The 19,914-nt window shown below is 63.7% G+C and overlaps 2 protein-coding genes across 10 annotated transcripts in view; both read right to left on the reverse strand.

Annotated features, from left to right (window-relative positions):
- The window catches only part of LOC128828066 (patatin-like phospholipase domain-containing protein 6), a 90,154-nt gene extending 79,094 nt beyond the window's left edge, over positions 1 to 11,060 (reverse strand). For 7 of the 9 annotated variants that reach the window (XM_054012401.1, XM_054012404.1, XM_054012400.1 and 4 more), the window contains exon 1: positions 10,949 to 11,057. The gene's annotated coding sequence lies outside the window, so the exon portion shown is untranslated. Of the gene's footprint in view, positions 1 to 10,948 lie in introns of all 9 variants that reach the window. The other 2 variants (XR_008443154.1, XM_054012405.1) reach the window with 1 other exon arrangement.
- A 3,450-nt stretch (positions 11,061 to 14,510) lies between these two features.
- MCOLN1 (mucolipin TRP cation channel 1) overlaps positions 14,511 to 19,914 on the reverse strand; it is a 32,540-nt gene continuing 27,136 nt past the window's right edge. Inside the window, exon 14 of the mRNA XM_054012647.1 lies at positions 14,511 to 19,684. Coding sequence (XP_053868622.1) covers positions 19,648 to 19,684 — 37 coding nt within the window. The 3' untranslated portion in view covers positions 14,511 to 19,647. The remainder of the gene's footprint in view (positions 19,685 to 19,914) is intronic.

The raw sequence follows: 19,914 nt of genomic DNA on the forward strand, positions 1-19,914 counted from the left end.
GCACTGCCCCCGCCTGCGCTGCCAGCCACGTACCCACCCCACCCTGACCCCACCACAGCCCCTCCCCCCACACACCCACACCGCGCACTGCCCCCGCCTGCGCTGCCAGCCACATACCCACCCCACCCTGACCCCACCACAGCCCCTCCCCCCACACACCCACACCGCGCACTGCTCCCGCCTATGCTGCCAGCCACATACCCACCCCACCCTGACCCCACCACAGCCCCTCCCCCACACACCCACACTACGCACTGCCCCCGCCTGCGCTGCCAGCCACATACCCACCCCACCCTGACCCCACCACAGCCCCTTCCCACACACACCCACCCTACGCACTGCCCCCGCCTGCGCTGCCAGCCACATACCCACCCCACCCTGACCCCACCACAGCCCCTCCCCCCACACACCCACACCGCGCACTGCTCCCGCCTATGCTGCCAGCCACATACCCACCCCACCCTGACCCCACCACAGCCCCTCCCCCCACACACCCACACTATGCACTGCCCCCGCCTGCGCTGCCAGCCACGTACCCACCCCACCCTGACCCCACCACAGCCCCTTCCCACACACCCACACTACGCACTGCCCCCGCCTACGCTGCCAGCCCCATACCCACCCCACCCTGACCCCACCACAGCCCCTCCCCCCACACACCCACCCTACGCACTGCCCCCGCCTGCGCTGCCAGCCCCATACCCACCCCACCCTGACCCCACCACAGCCCCTCCCCCCCCACACCCACACTACGCACTGCCCCCGCCTGCGCTGCCAGCCCCATACCCACCCCACCCTGACCCCACCACAGCCCCTCCCCCCACACACCCACACTACGCACTGCTCCCGCCTGCGCTGCCAGCCACGTACCCACCCCACCCTGACCCCACCACAGCCCCTCCCCCCACACACCCACACTACGCACTGCCCCCGCCTATGCTGCCAGCCACATACCCACCCCACCCTGACCCCACCACAGCCCCTCCCCCACACACCCACACTACGCACTGCCCCCGCCTATGCTGCCAGCCACATACCCCCCCACCCTGATCCCACCACAGCCCCTCCCCCCACACACCCACACTACGCACTGCCCCCGCCTATGCTGCCAGCCACATACCCACCCCACCCTGACCCCACCACAGCCCCTCTCCCACACACCCACACTACGCACTGCTCCCGCCTGCGCTGCCAGCCCCGTACCCACCTCACCCTGACCCCACCACAGCCCCTCCCCCCACACACCCACACTACACACTGCCCCCGCCTGCGCTGCCAGCCACATTCCCACCCCGCCCTGACCCCACCACAGCCCCTTCCCACACACCCACCCTACGCACTGCCCCCGCCTGCGCTGCCAGCCACATACCCACCCCACCCTGACCCCACCAGAGCCCCTCCCCCCACACACCCACACTACGCACTGCTCCCGCCTGCGCTGCCAGCCACGTACGCACCCCGCCCTGACCCCACCACAGCCCCTCCCCCCACACACCCACACTACGCACTGCCCCCGCCTGCGCTGCCAGCCACATACCCACCCCACCCTGACCCCACCACAGCCCCTCCCCCACACACCCACCCTACGCACTGCCCCCGCCTATGCTGCCAGCCACGTACCCACCCCACCCTGACCCCACCACAGCCCCTTCCCCCCACACACCGACACGACGCACTGCCCCCGCCTGCGCTGCCAGCCACGTACGCACCCCGCCCTGACCCCACCACAGCCCCTCCCCCCACACACCCACACTACGCACTGCCCCCGCCTGCGCTGCCAGCCACGTACCCACCCCACCCTGACCCCACCACAGCCCCTTCCCACACACCCACACTACGCACTGCCCCCGCCTGCGCTGCCAGCCACATACCCACCCCACCCTGATCCCACCACAGCCCCTTCCCCCCACACACCCACACTACGCACTGCCCCCGCCTGCGCTGCCAGCCACGTACGCACCCCGCCCTGACCCCACCACAGCCCCTCCCCCCACACACCCACACTACGCACTGCTCCCGCCTACGCTGCCAGCCCCATACCCACCCCACCCTGACCCCACCACAGCCCCTCCCCCCACACACCCACACTACGCACTGCTCCCGCCTATGCTGCCAGCCACATACCCACCCCACCCTGACCCCACCACAGCCCCCCCCCCCCACACCCACCGTACGCACTGCTCCCGCCTATGCTGCCAGCCACGTACCCACCCCACCCTGACCCCACCACAGCCCCTCCCCCACACACCCACACTACGCACTGCCCCCGCCTGCGCTGCCAGCCACATACCCACCCCACCCTGACCCCACCACAGCCCCTCCCCCACACACCCACACTACACACTGCTCCCGCCTGCGCTGCCAGCCACATACCCCCCCCACCCTGACCCCACCACAGCCCCTCCCCCACACACCGACACGACGCACTGCCCCCACCTGCGCTGCCAGCCACATACCCCCCCCACCCTGACCCCACCACAGCCCCTCCCCCCACACACCCACACTACGCACTGCCCCCGCCTATGCTGCCAGCCACGTACCCACCCCACCCTGACCCCACCACAGCCCCTTCCCACACACCCACACTACGCACTGCTCCCGCCTGCGCTGCCAGCCACATACCCACCCCACCCTGACCCCACCACAACCCCTCCACCCACACACCCACACTACGCACTGCCCCCGCCTGCGCTGCCAGCCACGTACCCACCCCACCCTGACCCCACCACAACCCCTCCCCCCCACACACCCACACTACGCACTGCCCCCGCCTGCGCTGCCAGCCACGTACGCACCCCGCCCTGACCCCACCACAGCCCCTCCCCCCACACACCCACACTACGCACTGCCCCCGCCTATGCTGCCAGCCACATACCCACCCCACCCTGACCCCACCACAGCCCCTCCCCCACACACCCACACTACGCACTGCCCCCGCCTATGCTGCCAGCCACATACCCACCCCACCACAGCCCCTCCCCCACACACCCACACTACGCACTGCTCCCGCCTGCGCTGCCAGCCACATACCCACCCTGACCCCACCACAGCCCCTCCCCCCACACACCCACACTACGCACTGCCCCCGCCTATGCTGCCAGCCACATACCCACCCCACCCTGACCCCACCACAGCCCCTTCCCACACACCCACACTACGCACTGCCCCCGCCTGCGCTGCCAGCCCCATACCCACCCCACCCTGACCCCACCACAGCCCCTCCCCCCACACACCCACACTACGCACTGCCCCCGCCTGCGCTGCCAGCCACGTACCCACCCCACCCTGACCCCACCACAGCCCCTCCCCCACACACCCACACTACACACTGCTCCCGCCTGCGCTGCCAGCCACATACCCACCCCACCCTGACCCCACCACAGCCCCTCCCCCACACACCGACACGACGCACTGCCCCCACCTGCGCTGCCAGCCACATACCCACCCCGCCCTGACCCCACCACAGCCCCTCCCCCCACACACCCACACTACGCACTGCCCCCGCCTATGCTGCCAGCCACATACCCACCCCACCCTGACCCCACCACAGCCCCTCCCCCCACACACCCACACTACGCACTGCCCCCGCCTGCGCTGCCAGCCACATACCCACCCCGCCCTGACCCCACCACAGCCCCTCCCCCCATACACTACGCACTGCCCCCGCCTATGCTGCCAGCCACATACCCACCCCACCCTGACCCCACCACAGCCCCTCCCCCCACACACCCACACTACGCACTGCTCCCGCCTATGCTGCCAGCCACGTACCCACCCCACCCTGACACCACCACAGCCCCTCCCCCCACACACCCACACTACGCACTGCCCCCGCCTGTGCTGCCAGCCCCATACCCACCCCACCCTGACCCCACCACAGCCCCTCTCCCACACACCCACCCTACGCACTGCCCCCGCCTGCGCTGCCAGCCACATACCCACCCCACCCTGATCGCACCACAGCCCCTTCCCCAAACACCCACTACGCACTGCCCCCGCCTATGCTGCCAGCCACGTACCCACCCCACCCTGACCCCACCACAGCCCCTCCCCCACACACCGACACGACGCACTGCCCCCACCTGCGCTGCCAGCCACATACCCACCCCACCCTGACCCCACCACAGCCCCTCCCCCACACACCCACACTACGCACTGCCCCCGCCTATGCTGCCAGCCACATACCCACCCCACCCTGACCCCACCACAGCCCCTCCCCCACACACCGACACTACGCACTGCTCCCGCCTGCGCTGCCAGCCCCATACCCACCCCACCCTGACCCCACCACAGCCCCTCTCCCACACACCCACACTACGCACTGCCCCCGCCTATGCTGCCAGCCACATACCCACCCCACCCTGACCCCACCACAGCCCCTCCCCCCACACCCACCCTACGCACTGCCCCCGCCTATGCTGCCAGCCACATACCCACCCCGCCCTGACCCCACCACAGCCCCTCCCCCCACACACCCACACTACGCACTGCCCCCACCTCCGCTGCCAGCCCCATACCCACCCCACCCTGACCCCACCACAGCCCCTTCCCACACACCCACACTACGCACTGCCCCCGCCTATGCTGCCAGCCACATACCCACCCCACCCTGACCCCACCACAGCCCCTCCCCCCACACACCCACACTACGCACTGCTCCCGCCTGCGCTGCCAGCCACATACCCACCCCACCCTGACCCCACCACAGCCCCTCCCCCCACACACCCACACTACGCACTGCCCCCCACTGCGCTGCCAGCCACGTACCCACCCCACCCTGACCCCACCACAGCCCCTCCCCCCACACACCCACACTACGCACTGCCCCCACCTGCGCTGCCAGCCACGTACCCACCCCACCCTGACCCCACCACAGCCCCTCCCCCCACACACCCACACTACGCACTGCCCCCACCTGCGCTGCCAGCCACATACCCACCCCACCCTGACCCCACCACAGCCCCACCCCCACACACCCACACTACGCACTGCCCCCGCCTGCGCTGCCAGCCACATACCCACCCCACCCTGACCCCACCACAGCCCCACCCCCACACACCCACACGACACACTGCTCCCGCCTGCGCTGCCCGCCACATACCCCCCCACCCTGACCCCACCGCAGCCCCTCCCCCCACACACCCACACTACGCACTGCCCCCGCCTATGCTGCCAGCCACATACCCACCCCACCCTGACCCCACCACAGCCCCTCCCCCACACACCGACACGACGCACTGCCCCCACCTGCGCTGCCAGCCACATACCCACCCCGCCCTGACCCCACCACAGCCCCTCCCCCACACACCCACACTACGCACTGCCCCCGCCTATGCTGCCAGCCACGTACCCACCCCACCCTGACCCCACCACAGCCCCTCCCCCCACACACCCACACTACGCACTGCTCCCGCCTGCGCTGCCAGCCACATACTCACCCCACCCTGACCCCACCACAGCCCCCCCCCCACACACCCACACTACGCACTGCTCCCCCCTGCGCTGCCAGCCACATACCCCCCCACCCTGACCCCACCACAGCCCCTCCCCCACACACCCACCCTACGCACTGCTCCCGCCTGCGCTGCCAGCCACATACCCACCCCACCCTGACCCCACCACAGCCCCTCCCCCCACACACCCACACTACGCACTGCCCCCCACTGCGCTGCCAGCCACGTACCCACCCCACCCTGACCCCACCACAGCCCCTCCCCCCACACACCCACACTACGCACTGCCCCCACCTGCGCTGCCAGCCACATACCCACCCCACCCTGACCCCACCACAGCCCCTTCCCCACACACCCACACTACGCACTGCTCCCGCCTGCGCTGCCAGCCACGTACCCACCCCACCCTGACCCCACCACAGCCCCTCCCCCCACACACCCACACTACGCACTGCCCCCGCCTATGCTGCCAGCCACATACCCACCCCACCCTGACCCCACCACAGCCCCTCCCCCCACACACCCACACTACGCACTGCCCCCGCCTGCGCTGCCAGCCACGTACCCACCCCACCCTGACCCCACCACAGCCCCTCCCCCCACACACCCACACTACGCACTGCCCCCACCTGCGCTGCCAGCCACATACCCACCCCACCCTGACCCCACCACAGCCCCTCCCCCCACACACCCACACTACGCACTGCCCCCGCCTGCGCTGCCAGCCACGTACCCACCCCACCCTGACACCACCACAGCCCCTCCCCCCACACACCCACACTACGCACTGCCCCCGCCTATGCTGCCAGCCACGTACCCACCCCACCCTGACCCCACCACAGCTCCTCCCCCACACACCCACACTGCGCACTGCTCCCGCCTATGCTGCCAGCCACATACCCACCCCACCCTGACCCCACCACAGCCCCTCCCCCCACACACCCACACTACACACTGCCCCCGCCTGCGCTGCCAGCCACGTACCCACCCCACCCTGACCCCACCACAGCCCCTTCCCACACACCCACACTACGCACTGCCCCCGCCTGCGCTGCCAGCCACATACCCACCCCACCCTGACCCCACCACAGCCCCTCCCCCACACACCCACACTACACACTGCCCCCGCCTGCGCTGCCAGCCACGTACCCACCCCACCCTGACCCCACCACAGCCCCTTCCCACACACCCACACTACGCACTGCCCCCACCTGCGCTGCCAGCCACGTACGCACCCCACCCTGACCCCACAGCCCCTCCCCCCACACACCCACACTACGCACTGCTCCCGCCTGCGCTGCCAGCCCCATACCCACCCCACCCTGACCCCACCACAGCCCCTCCCCCCACACACCCACACTACGCACTGCCCCCGCCTATGCTGCCAGCCACGTACCCACCCCACCCTGACCCCACCACAGCCCCTCCCCCCACACACCCACACTACGCACTGCTCCCGCCTGCGCTGCCAGCCACGTACCCACCCCACCCTGACCCCACCACAGCCCCTCCCCCCACACACCCACACTACGCACTGCCCCCGCCTATGCTGCCAGCCACATACCCACCCCACCCTGACCCCACCACAGCCCCTCCCCCCACACACCCACACTACGCACTGCCCCCGCCTGCGCTGCCAGCCACGTACCCACCCCACCCTGACACCACCACAGCCCCTCCCCCCACACACCCACACTACGCACTGCCCCCGCCTATGCTGCCAGCCACATACCCACCCCACCCTGACCCCACCACAGCCCCTCCCCCACACACCCACACTGCGCACTGCTCCCGCCTATGCTGCCAGCCACATACCCACCCCACCCTGACCCCACCACAGCCCCTCCCCCACACACCCACACTACGCACTGCTCCCGCCTGCGCTGCCAGCCACATACCCACCCTGACCCCACCACAGCCCCTCCCCCCACACACCCACACTACGCACTGCTCCCGCCTGCGCTGCCAGCCACGTACCCACCCCACCCTGACCCCACCACAGCCCCTCCCCCACATATCCTACACACTGCCCCCGCCTGCGCTGCCAGCCCCATACCCACCCCGCCCTGACCCCACCACAGCCCCTTCCCCACATACCCTACACACTGCCCCCGCCTGCGCTGCCAGCCCCATACCCACCCCACCCTGACCCCACCACAGCCCCTCCCCCACACCCACCCTACGCACTGCCCCCGCCTATGCTGCCAGCCACATACCCACCCCACCCTGACCCCACCACAGCCCCTCCCCCACACACCCACCCTACGCACTGCCCCCGCCTGCGCTGCCAGCCACATACCCACCCCACCCTGACCCACCACAGCCCCTCCCCCCACATACCCTACACACTGCCCCCGCCTGAGCTGCCAGCCCCATACCCACCCCACCCTGACCCCACCACAGCCCCTCCCCTCACACACCCACACTACACACTGCCCCCGCCTGCGCTGCCAGCCACGTACCCACCCCACCCTGACCCCACCACAGCCCCTTCCCACACACCCACACTACGCACTGCCCCCGCCTGCGCTGCCAGCCACATACCCACCCCACCCTGACCCCACCACAGCCCCTCCCCCACACACCCGCACTACGCACTGCTCCCGCCTATGCTGCCAGCCACGTACCCACCCCGCCCTGACCCAACCACAGCCCCTCCCCCCACACCCACACTACGCACTGCTCCCGCCTGCGCTGCCAGCCACATACCCACCCCGCCCTGACCCCACCACAACCCCTCCCCCACACACCCACACTACGCACTGCCCCCGCCTGCGCTGCCAGCCACGTACCCACCCCACCCTGACCCCACCACAGCCCCTTCCCACACACCCACACTACGCACTGCCCCCGCCTGCGCTGCCAGCCACGTACCCACCCCGCCCTGACCCCACCACAGCCCCTCCCCCACACACCCACATTACGCACTGCCCCCGCCTGCACTGCCAGCCACATACCCACCCCACCCTGACCCCACCACAGCCCCTTCCCCCACACACCCACACTACGCACTGCCCCCGCCTGCGCTGCCAGCCACATACCCACCCCGCCCTGACCCCACCACAGCCCCTCCCCCACACACCCACACTACGCACTGCCCCCGCCTGCACTGCCAGCCACATACCCACCCCACCCTGACCCCACCACAGCCCCTCCCCCACACCCACACTACGCACTGCCCCCGCCTGCGCTGCCAGCCACATACGCACCCCACCCTGATCCCCACCACAGCCCCTCCCCCCACACAGCCACACTACGCACTGCTCCCGCCTGCGCTGCCAGCCACATACCCACCCCACCACAGCCCCTCCCCCACACACCCACACTACGCACTGCTCCCGCCTGCGCTGCCAGCCACGTACCCACCCCACCCTGACCCAACCACAGCCCCTCCCCCCACACACCCACACTACACACTGCCCCCGCCTGCGCTGCCAGCCACGTACCCACCCCACCCTGACCCACCACAGCCCCTCCCCCCACACACCCACACTACGCACTGCTCCCGCCTGCGCTGCCAGCCACATACCCACCCCGCCCTGACCCCACCACAGCCCCTCCCACACACCCACACTACGCACTGCCCCCGCCTATGCTGCCAGCCACGTACCCACCCCACCCTGACCCCACCACAGCCCCTCCCCCACACACCCACACTACGCACTGCCCCCGCCTATGCTGCCAGCCACATACCCACCCCACCCTGACCCCACCACAGCCCCTCTCCCACACCCACACTACGCACTGCTCCCGCCTGCGCTGCCAGCCCCATACCCACCCCGCCCTGACCCCACCACAGCCCCTCCCCCCACACACCCACACTACGCACTGCCCCCGCCTATGCTGCCAGCCACATACCCACCCCACCCTGACCCCACCACAGCCCCTCCCCCCACACCCACACTACGCACTGCCCCCGCCTGCGCTGCCAGCCACATACGCACCCCACCCTGATCCCCACCACAGCCCCTCCCCCCACACACCCACACTACGCACTGCCCCCGCCTATGCTGCCAGCCACATACCCACCCCACCCTGACCCCACCACAGCCCCTCCCCCACACACCCACACTACGCACTGCCCCCGCCTATGCTGCCAGCCACATACCCACCCCACCCTGACCCCACCACAGCCCCTCCCACACACCCACACTACGCACTGCTCCCGCCTATGCTGCCAGCCACGTACCCACCCCACCCTGACCCCACCACAGCCCCTCCCCCCACACCCACACTACGCACTGCTCCCGCCTGCGCTGCCAGCCCCATACCCACCCCACCCTGACCCCACCACAGCCCCTCCCCCCACACACCCACACTACGCACTGCTCCCGCCTGCGCTGCCAGCCCCATACCCACCCCACCCTGACCCCACCACAGCCCCTCCCCCCACACACCCACACTACGCACTGCCCCCGCCTGCGCTGCCAGCCACATACCCACCCCACCCTGACCCCACCACAGCCCCTCCCCCACACCCACACTACGCACTGCTCCCGCCTGCGCTGCCAGCCACGTACCCACCCCACCCTGACCCCACCACAGCCCCTTCCCCACACACCCACACTACGCACTGCTCCCGCCTACGCTGCCAGCCACATACCCACCCCAACCTGACCCCACCACAACCCCTCCCCCCACACACCCACACTACGCACTGCCCCCGCCTGCGCTGCCAGCCACATACCCACCCCACCCTGACCCCACCACAGCCCCTCCCCCACACCCACACTACACACTGCTCCCGCCTGCGCTGCCAGCCACGTACCCACCCCACCCTGACCCCACCACAGCCCCTCCCCCACACCCACACTACGCACTGCTCCCGCCTGCGCTGCCAGCCACATACCCACCCCACCCTGACCCCACCACAGCCCCTCCCCACACACCCACACTATGCACTGCCCCCGCCTGCGCTGCCAGCCACATACCCACCCCACCCTGACCCCACCACAGCCCCTCCCCCCACACACCCACACTACGCACTGCTCCCGCCTATGCTGCCAGCCACGTACCCACCCCACCCTGACCCTACCACAGCCCCTCCCCCCACACACCCACACTACGCACTGCTCCCGCCTATGCTGCCAGCCACGTATCCACCCCACCCTGACCCCACCACAGCCCCTCCCCCCACACACCCACACTACGCACTGCTCCCGCCTATGCTGCCAGCCACGTACCCACCCCACCCTGACCCTACCACAGCCCCTCCCCCCACACACCCACACTACGCACTGCTCCCGCCTGCGCTGCCAGCCACATACCCACCCCACCCTGACCCCACCACAGCCCCTCCCCCCACACACCCACCCTACGCACTGCCCCCGCCTGCGCTGCCAGCCACATACCCACCCCACCCTGACCCCACCACAGCCCCTCCCCCCACACACCCACCCTACGCACTGCCCCCGCCTGCGCTGCCAGCCCCGTACTCAGCCCCTCAGCCCCAGAAGCGGCCCCCTCAGGCTCGCACACTCAGTCCCCGCCCCTACCTCAGCGGCCCCGCTGCAGCCTCCTGCCCGGCTCCAGCCTCCGCAGCCGTCGGCTCATGGTCCCTTTAAACGCTGCCTCCTTCGCTGCCACCCGCCCGGCTCCCCCGGCGCAGCCTGACGTCATTGACCCCGCGCCGGTTGGCTCGCGGCCGCCATCTTAAGAGAGTCAGAGGGGGGGGGTGGCTCTGATCGATCTATCGGGGATCCGCAGAGACGCGCTAAATCGATCCCCGATCGCTCTGCCTCCACCGCGGCGAGGCGGAAGCGCAGTCGATGGGGGAGGGGCGGCAGTCGACCCCGCCCCCCCAGGACGGGAGGTTAAGTCGACCTAAGATAGATCGACGTGAAGTTACGTGTCCCAGGTCGATCCCCCCCAGTACAGACCAGGCCAAAGGAGCAGGAGCCCAAGGGAGGCAATAGCCGGAAACAGGCTTCGGGGGCAGGGTGACCGGACGTCCCGATCCCACCAGGACCGTCCCGAGATTTAGGTGTTTGTCCCGCGGCCCGAGCGGGCCCTGGGCGGGCTGCACTTTGTCCCAATATTTCGCTCCCCCGGCTTTGTTTTTTCCCCTCCCCCCTCGTTCCAATATTTTCTTCCTCTCATCTGGTCACCCTCTTCGGGGGAGCACGTAGCCGAAACCCAGCTGGGGGCTCTCCCCTCCCTTGGGGGTGGTAGACTGGGGAGAAGGGGGGGGGGCAACTTTCTAATCACACAAAACCTGACACCCCTTCCCTGCGCCCCCCCACCCCTGCTTGCGCTATCCTCCCTCCTTCCATCACTCGCTCTTCCTCATCCTCACTCACTTTCACTGGGATGGGACAGGCAGGTGGGCTGTGGGTGCAGGCTCTGGGATGGGGCCAGAGATGAGTGGCTTGGGGTGCAGGAAGGCGCTCCAGGCTGGGGTGGGTGCAGGGTCCCGGTGATGCATACCACGACGCTGAGGAAGCGGCCGCCAGGTCCCCACAGCCTCTAGGCGCATAGGCGGCTTTGCATGGTGTATGCTGCCTTTGTGCCCACAGGCACCCCCCACCCCGCCCCACAGTTCCTAATGGTCACAGTTCCTGGCCAATGGGAGCTGTAGAGCCAGTACTCAGGGCGAGGGCAGTGCATGGAGCATCCCTGGCCACCCCAGCACCTAGGAGCCACAGGGACCTGGCGGCCGCATCCAGGAGTCACAGAGAGCCAGGCCAGGTCCCCCCTGCGCTGCCAACCGGACTTTTAACGGTCTGGGTGGTGATCCCCACCAGAGTCCCTTTTCGACTGGGTGTTCCCGTTGAAAACCGGCTGCTTGGCTCCCCCATGGGGCAGTAGACTAAGGGTGAAAACAACCTCAGGGGGGAGGGGTAGCTTCTCCCCACCCCAAGGGAGCAGTAGAATCAGGCAGTGGCAAACTCAAGGGGGAGGAGCAGCCTCGCCTCCCCCCCCAGGGGCAGCAGACTCTGGGGAACAAAGGGAGTTGCTATGGGAGGGTAGCAGGCCCCAGGTGTAGGGGGGGATGTCTTTGCCCCCCTGGCATTGCACCAAATGCTCTGTGTGTCACTTTGGCCTACTCCCACTGGCCCAGCTCCTAACAGCTGTACAGGGTCCATTCTAGCAGGGGGCAGAGGTACTTGCCCTAAGCACCAAGCTTCCAGGGGCAGAGGGGGGGTAATCAGCCTGCTATGCATCTTGTTCTCCTGCCACCTTGGGTTGCTCAGCAAGGGGAGAGGAGGATTGCTAAACACATTCATCCTCACACAGCAAAATAGCTAGGAGGGCTCCTGAGGCCCCCTGGATGGATATGAACACCTGCTGTCCCAGGGCCTTGCTGTGAGTTGCTCGGCGGGGGCGGGGGGTGTGGAGAGACAGGACTAGAAGAAAGGGTGCTTTGAGAGAGGACACACTGGTGAAGGCAAAAGCCTGGCTGGCTTCTTGGAGCAGGGCCCTGCATGCAGTAGCTGGGACATGTTGCTGCTCGTAGGTCCAGTAAATTGCTACCACCTCTGGCCTTCCCTGAAGCCTGCAACAGGTAGGTTTGGGGGTAGGCTCAAGGAAAATCAGACTGGTCACAGGGGGTTCCCTTTTATAGATTCCAAGGCCAAAAGGAACCCCTTTGATGGTCTAGTTTGATGTCCTGTATGGCACAGGCCCAAGAACTTTTGCAAAAAAATTCCTATAGGAGCTGTTGAAGAAAAACATCCAATCTTGATTTAACAACTGCCCGTGATGGAGAATCCACCAGAACCCTTGGTAAGTTGTTCCAATGGTTAATTACTGTCACTGTAAAAAAAAAAAAATTACCTTAGGTGCTGCCTGAATTTGTCTAATTTCAACTTCCCGCCATTTTAGCATGGTATACCTTTGTTTGCCAGACTTAAGAGCTCCTTATTAAATAGTTGTTCCCCATGTAGGTACTTACAGAATGGAATCATATCACCCCTTATTCGTCTGTTAAGATAAATAGACTCAAGGAGCTTGATCAATAGCATGTTCTCCCATCCTTTAATCATTCTCATGGCTCTTCTCTTCCCTTCTCCAATTTATCAGCATCCTTCTTAAATTGTAGACACCAGAACCAGACACAAAATTCCAGCAGCACTCACCCCACTGCCAAATTTAGACATAAAATATCCTGTCTACTACTACTTAAAAGGCCCCTATTTATGGATCTCAGGATTATTTTAGCCCTTTGGGCCAGAGTAGCACACAGGGAGCGCACGTTCAGCTGATTATCCACTGACCTGCAACTCTTTTCCTCAATATATGTTCCACTCTATATGCATCCGAAGAAGTGGGCTGTAGTCCACGAAAGCTTATGCTCCAATAAATGTGTTAGTCTCTAAGGTGCCACAAGTACTCCTGTTCTTTTTGCGGATACAGACGAACACGGCTGCTACTCTGAAACCTCTTCTTTAGTCGCTACCCTGGAAATAAAAGGCCCTCAGACTGTAGCTATTACTTTGTTGCCAAGGAGGTGTCTTGTCCTGAGGTGCTGTCCCCATGGCTTCCTACATAAAGGGGTCATGACCTGCCCCAGAGCCAGCACCCTCAACAAACCCCCAAGCTTCCACATGCCTAAGCGGACATGCTCAGGGACAGGGGACCTTATCAGACAAGCTTTGTGGGATCCAGCAGTTGATGCTTTTAAAATAGGCTCCTATTATTTGAGGAGGGACACAAACAAAAATCACTGTTGTGACAAGTGGCTTTTTTTCCATGCCTCATACACAACCTGCACTGGCTGCATGGTCAGAGGTGAGCACGTGCTGGGTTGCACAAGGCAGTTTAGTGTAGTTAGACAGTGATGCAGGCAGGCTGGCTGTAAATATCTCCTGGACAGCAGATACCACTTTGTTACAGCCCACAGTACCCATGGCAGTGCCGCTGGCATCTGCACAGCGCTTCAGGGCACCACAGAACTTACCTAGCCACACCCATGATTTTACATTATGTAAGGGGAGGGGGAGGAGAAGTGCTTTAGGTTAAAAAACAGACAACTCACTTCTCCCTGAAGCCAAAGTTGGTGCAATTTGCCCTTAAGAAGCAAGACAGCTGCAAACACCCACCAGAGAACACAACCACTTCTCCAAGATTGCCTTTATTTATCAATTGCCAGTGACTATCCTGCCACACTATTTACACCAATCCCACAGTCTTCGTGCTGCCCACCGCCACGAACAGAAGTACAAGGGCTGCTTTAGCTTTCACAGCCCAATCCAAACAAGTATCGTGCCAAAAGTGAGAGAGGTCCATGGGCACGTGCAATCTTGCACACCTGAAGGCTTCAGCCACTGGGCAGTTTGTGTAGTAGTACCAGCATTACAATAGCAGCCAAACAGCCCCATATGGCTCTAGGGTGTAGTGTGCTGGCAGCTCTACAGCCCCCATAGCGTGCCTGCCCAGAGACTGTGCATGCCTGTGGCACACACAACATCACCAGGAAAGCAGGTGAAAGGTCAGTGGTAGGTGACACTCCAAGACATAGGTGCATGATAGAGCTTCATATAGTTTGTAGTGATGTACTAATGAAAAGGTCCAGTCCCAACCCAGTGTGGCCTCCTTCCTCACCCACACACAGACACCTCTTCAAAAGTCAATAGTCTGTCCCCCCACATCAAGAGGGTTCTGACTTAGGGTTTTTCACAAAACATGCCGGTCTCTGAACCTTTAGGCTTTTTCTCCACAACCAGGAAGGCTAGAAACTCTCTTTAAAACAAAAGCTGAGATTCCCCTGACAGCACATGATGCTATGAGTTTAAGGGGGGGGGGGGGGGGGGGGAAATCACACCAAATATTGCAAGGCTCACACTAAAGTCACACAGCAGCAGCACTGCCAGCCCCTGGAGGAAAGGGCTGCATGAACAGACAGAGGCAGGCAGCAGCCAGGATCATTTTCTGTAGCTGGAGCACTGAAAGATGCCTCATCACTGTCTTCCCCCAGCACCAACTCATCAGTGCAAAGATGCTTGTAATAAGCTCATCACCCCAGCAGCAATGCAGACAGAGGGACAGCCCCTGTGCTTGGGGGGTGTAGGGGAGACACGCTTGGCAAGAATTTGTCCCCAGCACAGCAGTCCTGGCCCTAGAGCAGGGTGCATCCTGTACAGACGAACACAGACCCAGGCTCGGTTTCTGGCCCTATTAGCAGGGCCACATGCTAGGATCACAGAGTGGGGTGAAGGGGTTTGACACATGAGCCCATTACACTGAGGGGGAAAGACAGCAATGTGGAGCTACTGAGAGGGCTGAATGCAAGGGGCTTGTTAGAGACAGGGCCCCCTTCCTCCCCAACAGCAGGGGCCCATGCAGGCAGCAGAGAGACAGCACAGGCTGCAGGAGGCAGGTATTCAGTGGAGCTTTCCAAGAGGGAGAGGGGACACTAATAATGCCGAGCTGTTGCCGTGCCAGCTTCCAGAGGGGAACAGCTGCTTGTGTTGTTACAAAACATGCCCTTGACCCAGCCTGTCCAACAGCCCACGAGACAACACATCCAGAGCAGTGTAAACAGCCCCTTCGGCCAGCTCCAGCAGCACAGGCCTCCGCCAGCCACAGAGGAGGCAGATTATAGGTAGCAGTGGCTAGGGCCTAGGCCAGCTGTGCACCAGGCCCTTCAGCAGGGGGAAGAGACACTATAGTGGAAGGGCCAGTGGAACTGTTCAAACGTTCTCCTGTCAGCTTAACTCTTCTCCCACCAGAGCAGCAATGGTCAGTGCGCACACATGGGAAAGGAGCCTCAGCCCTGAGACCCCTCTTACCTTTCCTTCTATGCAGCCTGGGTCTAGCGCCCGTGGTCCAGAGTGCAGGGTTTTCACCGAGTGCGGCCAGAGCCGCTGCAACCCTGGGACATCAGGAGTGGAGCACAGGGGGCAATGCTCCAAGCCGAACAAAACATGTACAAGCCACTCGGCCTCCTGCAAGTCAATAGGAAGAGCGCCACACCCTAAGCAAGTGGGGAGGGGAACCCACTTGAGATGCTGCACAAATGGCACTGCTGGGAGAAGCTATCAGGCAGGGAGGCCTCTAGGAACCCAACTGCCTGCTGCAGCATGAGCTGACCAGGGTTTGGGCAACAGTCTGATTGAAGCACAATCCATTCACAGTCGCAATCTGAACTACCAACACCAGGGCTGGCTCCCAGCCACACTCATCTTCATGGGGATTCATATCGGACATTCAGCAGCCCAAGGACCTGCTTGAACCTGGATCTCCCTCAACAGGTGAGCAGGTACTACTGACATCACCAGCACAAGCAGTCCTGACCAGGGAGAGGGGCTGCAGGCCAGCTCCAAAGCGGGCTACACTCACCCCACCACCATAAAGTGTACACCCTCCAAAGACCGAGGTGCCAGCTTCTTAAGTGGGGGGCTCCGCCAGAGGAAGATTTAAATGCTCCTTGTGCTGCCGCCAAACCACAGCCCTGACCCTGCTGGAAACGCTTTCCTGCAGAATTCCAGGCTGTACGTGAATTCAGTGTGGTGGATGTGCTTGTGATTTCACAGGAGGTGCAGGCAGGACGCGACTAAGTCTGTCCCAAGCCCGGCTGCTGCCAATTTGTCCAACCCTCCCACCCCTCCCGTTTCACAGGGACTCCAGCACGCCCAGCCCTGGGGGCCTTCCCAGTCTGCATAGGACACAAGCTCCATTTGGTGCTGGGAGAGGAGGGCTGGCCCATAGCTCACTCTCCGCACAGTGGGTCAGTGAGAGCCCAGTGCACAAGGCAGGTGGCAGGCCTGACTTTCTGACACAGATAACAGGCAGCCAGGGCCTGGAGCTCAAGCTAACCAAGGCTGCAGCGGAGATGGGAGGCACTGAGACCTAAGGAGATCTGGTCCCTGTGCCCAGCTATAGATTATGGGGGCTCTCGCTGGGTACCAGAGGCACAATCTCCCCCCCCACTGTGCTTTTAGCTACAAGGCCTTAAAGGAACGGAGGCTGCTTAAAACCATTAAAGGTATGTCTACATTGCCCCAATCTCTCAGCAGCATGTAGCCCCCTTCACATGGCTATAAACTGTGTAGACCGTGAGGCATGGCTTAGGTGGGTAAAGACACACCTGAAGGGGGTAGGTATGTGCTCAGGTAGATATCCCACACAGCTCTACTCACCCAAGCTATGCCTCCCTGTCTACACTGCTGTTTTTAGCACAGTAGTGTCCTGCTGCTGTTGCCCAGTTGCAGGGAAAGGCTCGGCCTCCCCCATCATAGCCTTTCACTCACGTGTAGCTACGCCCAGTGTGGACACGGCCCACTTTTCACTGCAGCATGTAACTATGTGTGCACCACACATCACCACCACTGCCATCCCCTTCATATTGCGCCTTTCCATCTGCATGTTTTATACCTGAAGCTGTTAGGCGTCTTCACACTGGAGCTGGCTGGACCCCCAGAGAGTGGGTGAGGAAGGGAAGATCCACTTTCCTTTGTTTGCCAGCCCTCTGGGGAAGGGCAGTTGCACTGCCTGGCCCAGGTGCTCGCTAGTAACAGCACAAGCCAAACAGAGTGGAGAGGCTGTGGGCAGGGGAGGCAGGTTCTGCTGCCGCTCGTGGGGATGTTAGAGACCTTGGCAATGTGAGAGGGATTTAGAACAAAGAGCAGGCCCTGGACCTGGAGGATTCAGAGTTATTCTCTGGGTGTGGAGGCTGGCCACACCCCTCTAAGGCCCAGGGAGAAAGATCTGACCCCACAGAGGCTTAGCCAGCAGCCATTCTCAGCGCACACACTACTGCCCGGCTGCAAACAACGCACAGGAGAGGCTGGCGTCTTCACTGCAGTGAGTCCTAAAAACACGATTTAAAAAGTATTAAAACTGCAAGGTGACTGGAAAAGGGCCCTGGGGCTATGCCGCTACTGGCACAGAAAGAATCTGTCCTTTCTCACAGGTATTTCCATCAGAAACCAGGGCTCCCCTCTTCTCTGCGCTGGAGGATTCTGAAGGGCTTGGGGTCTAGCAGAATTGTGACATCAGAGCGCAACAGCCACAGCCCTTTGGAAAGGAAGGGATTGGTGCAGAACCCAAGGCTTTGCCAGCCACTCAAGGTGGAAGAGGTCTGTGCAAGGCCCCAGCATGCCCTCCCTCATCGGCAGGCAGAAGCCATACCCCCCTCCCAACTCTCTGCTCCTCCAAGGAGACCTCCAGTAGGAACAGGGGAGAGCGGACGGTTTCTAAAGGTAGATAAAAAATAAAAGCCCCAAAGGCTTTTTTAAACAGCAGCAGAAAGGGCCCAGCCCTCCCCACCCTCCCCCCAGGCATGGCATGTGGGGGGCGGGGGGAGGGAGAGGCAGCTTGAAAACATTTTAAAAAACACCTTCAAAACTAAACCCAGCCTATCAAGTGTTCAGGCTGCAGACAGCACCCAGCACAGTGCAACTCAGTGATGCCCTCAGTGGGGCGTCTCTGCAGCAGACAGGCCAGCAGTCAGAAGAGAGCGGAGACTGGAAAAAGCAAGATGCAGAATGACAGAGTACCCAGAACACAGCCCCTGGGATGGCACCAGTTCCCAGCTGGGAGGAGAGGGGGGTCTGGAGAGCAGTATCTTTCCCAAACTCTCCTAGCCCCCTGCAAAGCTGGGCTTCCCCTGCCTAAGGGAGGAAGGGCTCCATCAGGGGAACTCCTTCCGCTACATAAACTCAACAGTCTCTGCTGGGCCCCAGGCTGCAAGGGACAGGGGAGGGTTCTGCTGAGGGGTGACACTGCCCTGGGACAAGAGTGCTGGCATCACTGCAGTGCTCATCTCATTCAAGTTCCATTTTCGCATGGCTTCATGTGAAGAGCCACGCCAGTGACAAAGGGGGGTCCTCAGTCCTTTTCCTCCCCCCTCCGGATCACACAGCCTGGTAAAAGCCAGAAGGTAAAAAAAGGAAGGTGCTACATAAAAGCTGTGGCCCAAGGTTCCAGCCCATGTGGCCAGTACACACTGAGCAGAGCCCAGCTGGTGCTACAGGTTAAGGGTTGACTCAGCAGATCCAGGGTTCATCTTGGTGGATAGAGCTCACCCATGTCTCTGCTTGGGGGGGGCACACAGCCCCACTCCTGCTAACAGTCCTTGAAGTCCAGCCAGGGAGGCAGCTGCCATGAGGTGCGGTCGGTCGCAGGGCTGGGATTGTCCCCATGACCAATCCCCTCCAGGCAGTTCCATGTACAAGGCTCAGTTCCCCAGCAGTACAGCAGAGAGCGCTCTCCCGCACAGGTACACAGGTCAGGCTCTCCCCCAGCTGCGTTGTCAATTCACCACCAGTGTGTTGTCCTGCAGTGGAGCCCTGCAGGGTGAGCAGAGGAAATGGTGTGAGCGGTACAGCCCCAGCCAGACGCTGGCCTCTGGCACACGCACCAGCGGGCATGCTGATGGCAGGGGGAATCCAGCCCCAGGGCTGAGCCGGCCGTGAGGTTGCCATGCAGCACAGTGGAGCTCAGAGCTGCACGAGGACTGGCCTGCACCATAAATAAATAGTTGCGACATCTGGAAGCATCATGTCCCTCCCACAAGCCT

Source organism: Malaclemys terrapin, chromosome 23 (genome assembly GCF_027887155.1).
Source record: "Malaclemys terrapin pileata isolate rMalTer1 chromosome 23, rMalTer1.hap1, whole genome shotgun sequence".
NCBI classification, from domain to species: Eukaryota; Metazoa; Chordata; order Testudines; family Emydidae; genus Malaclemys; species Malaclemys terrapin.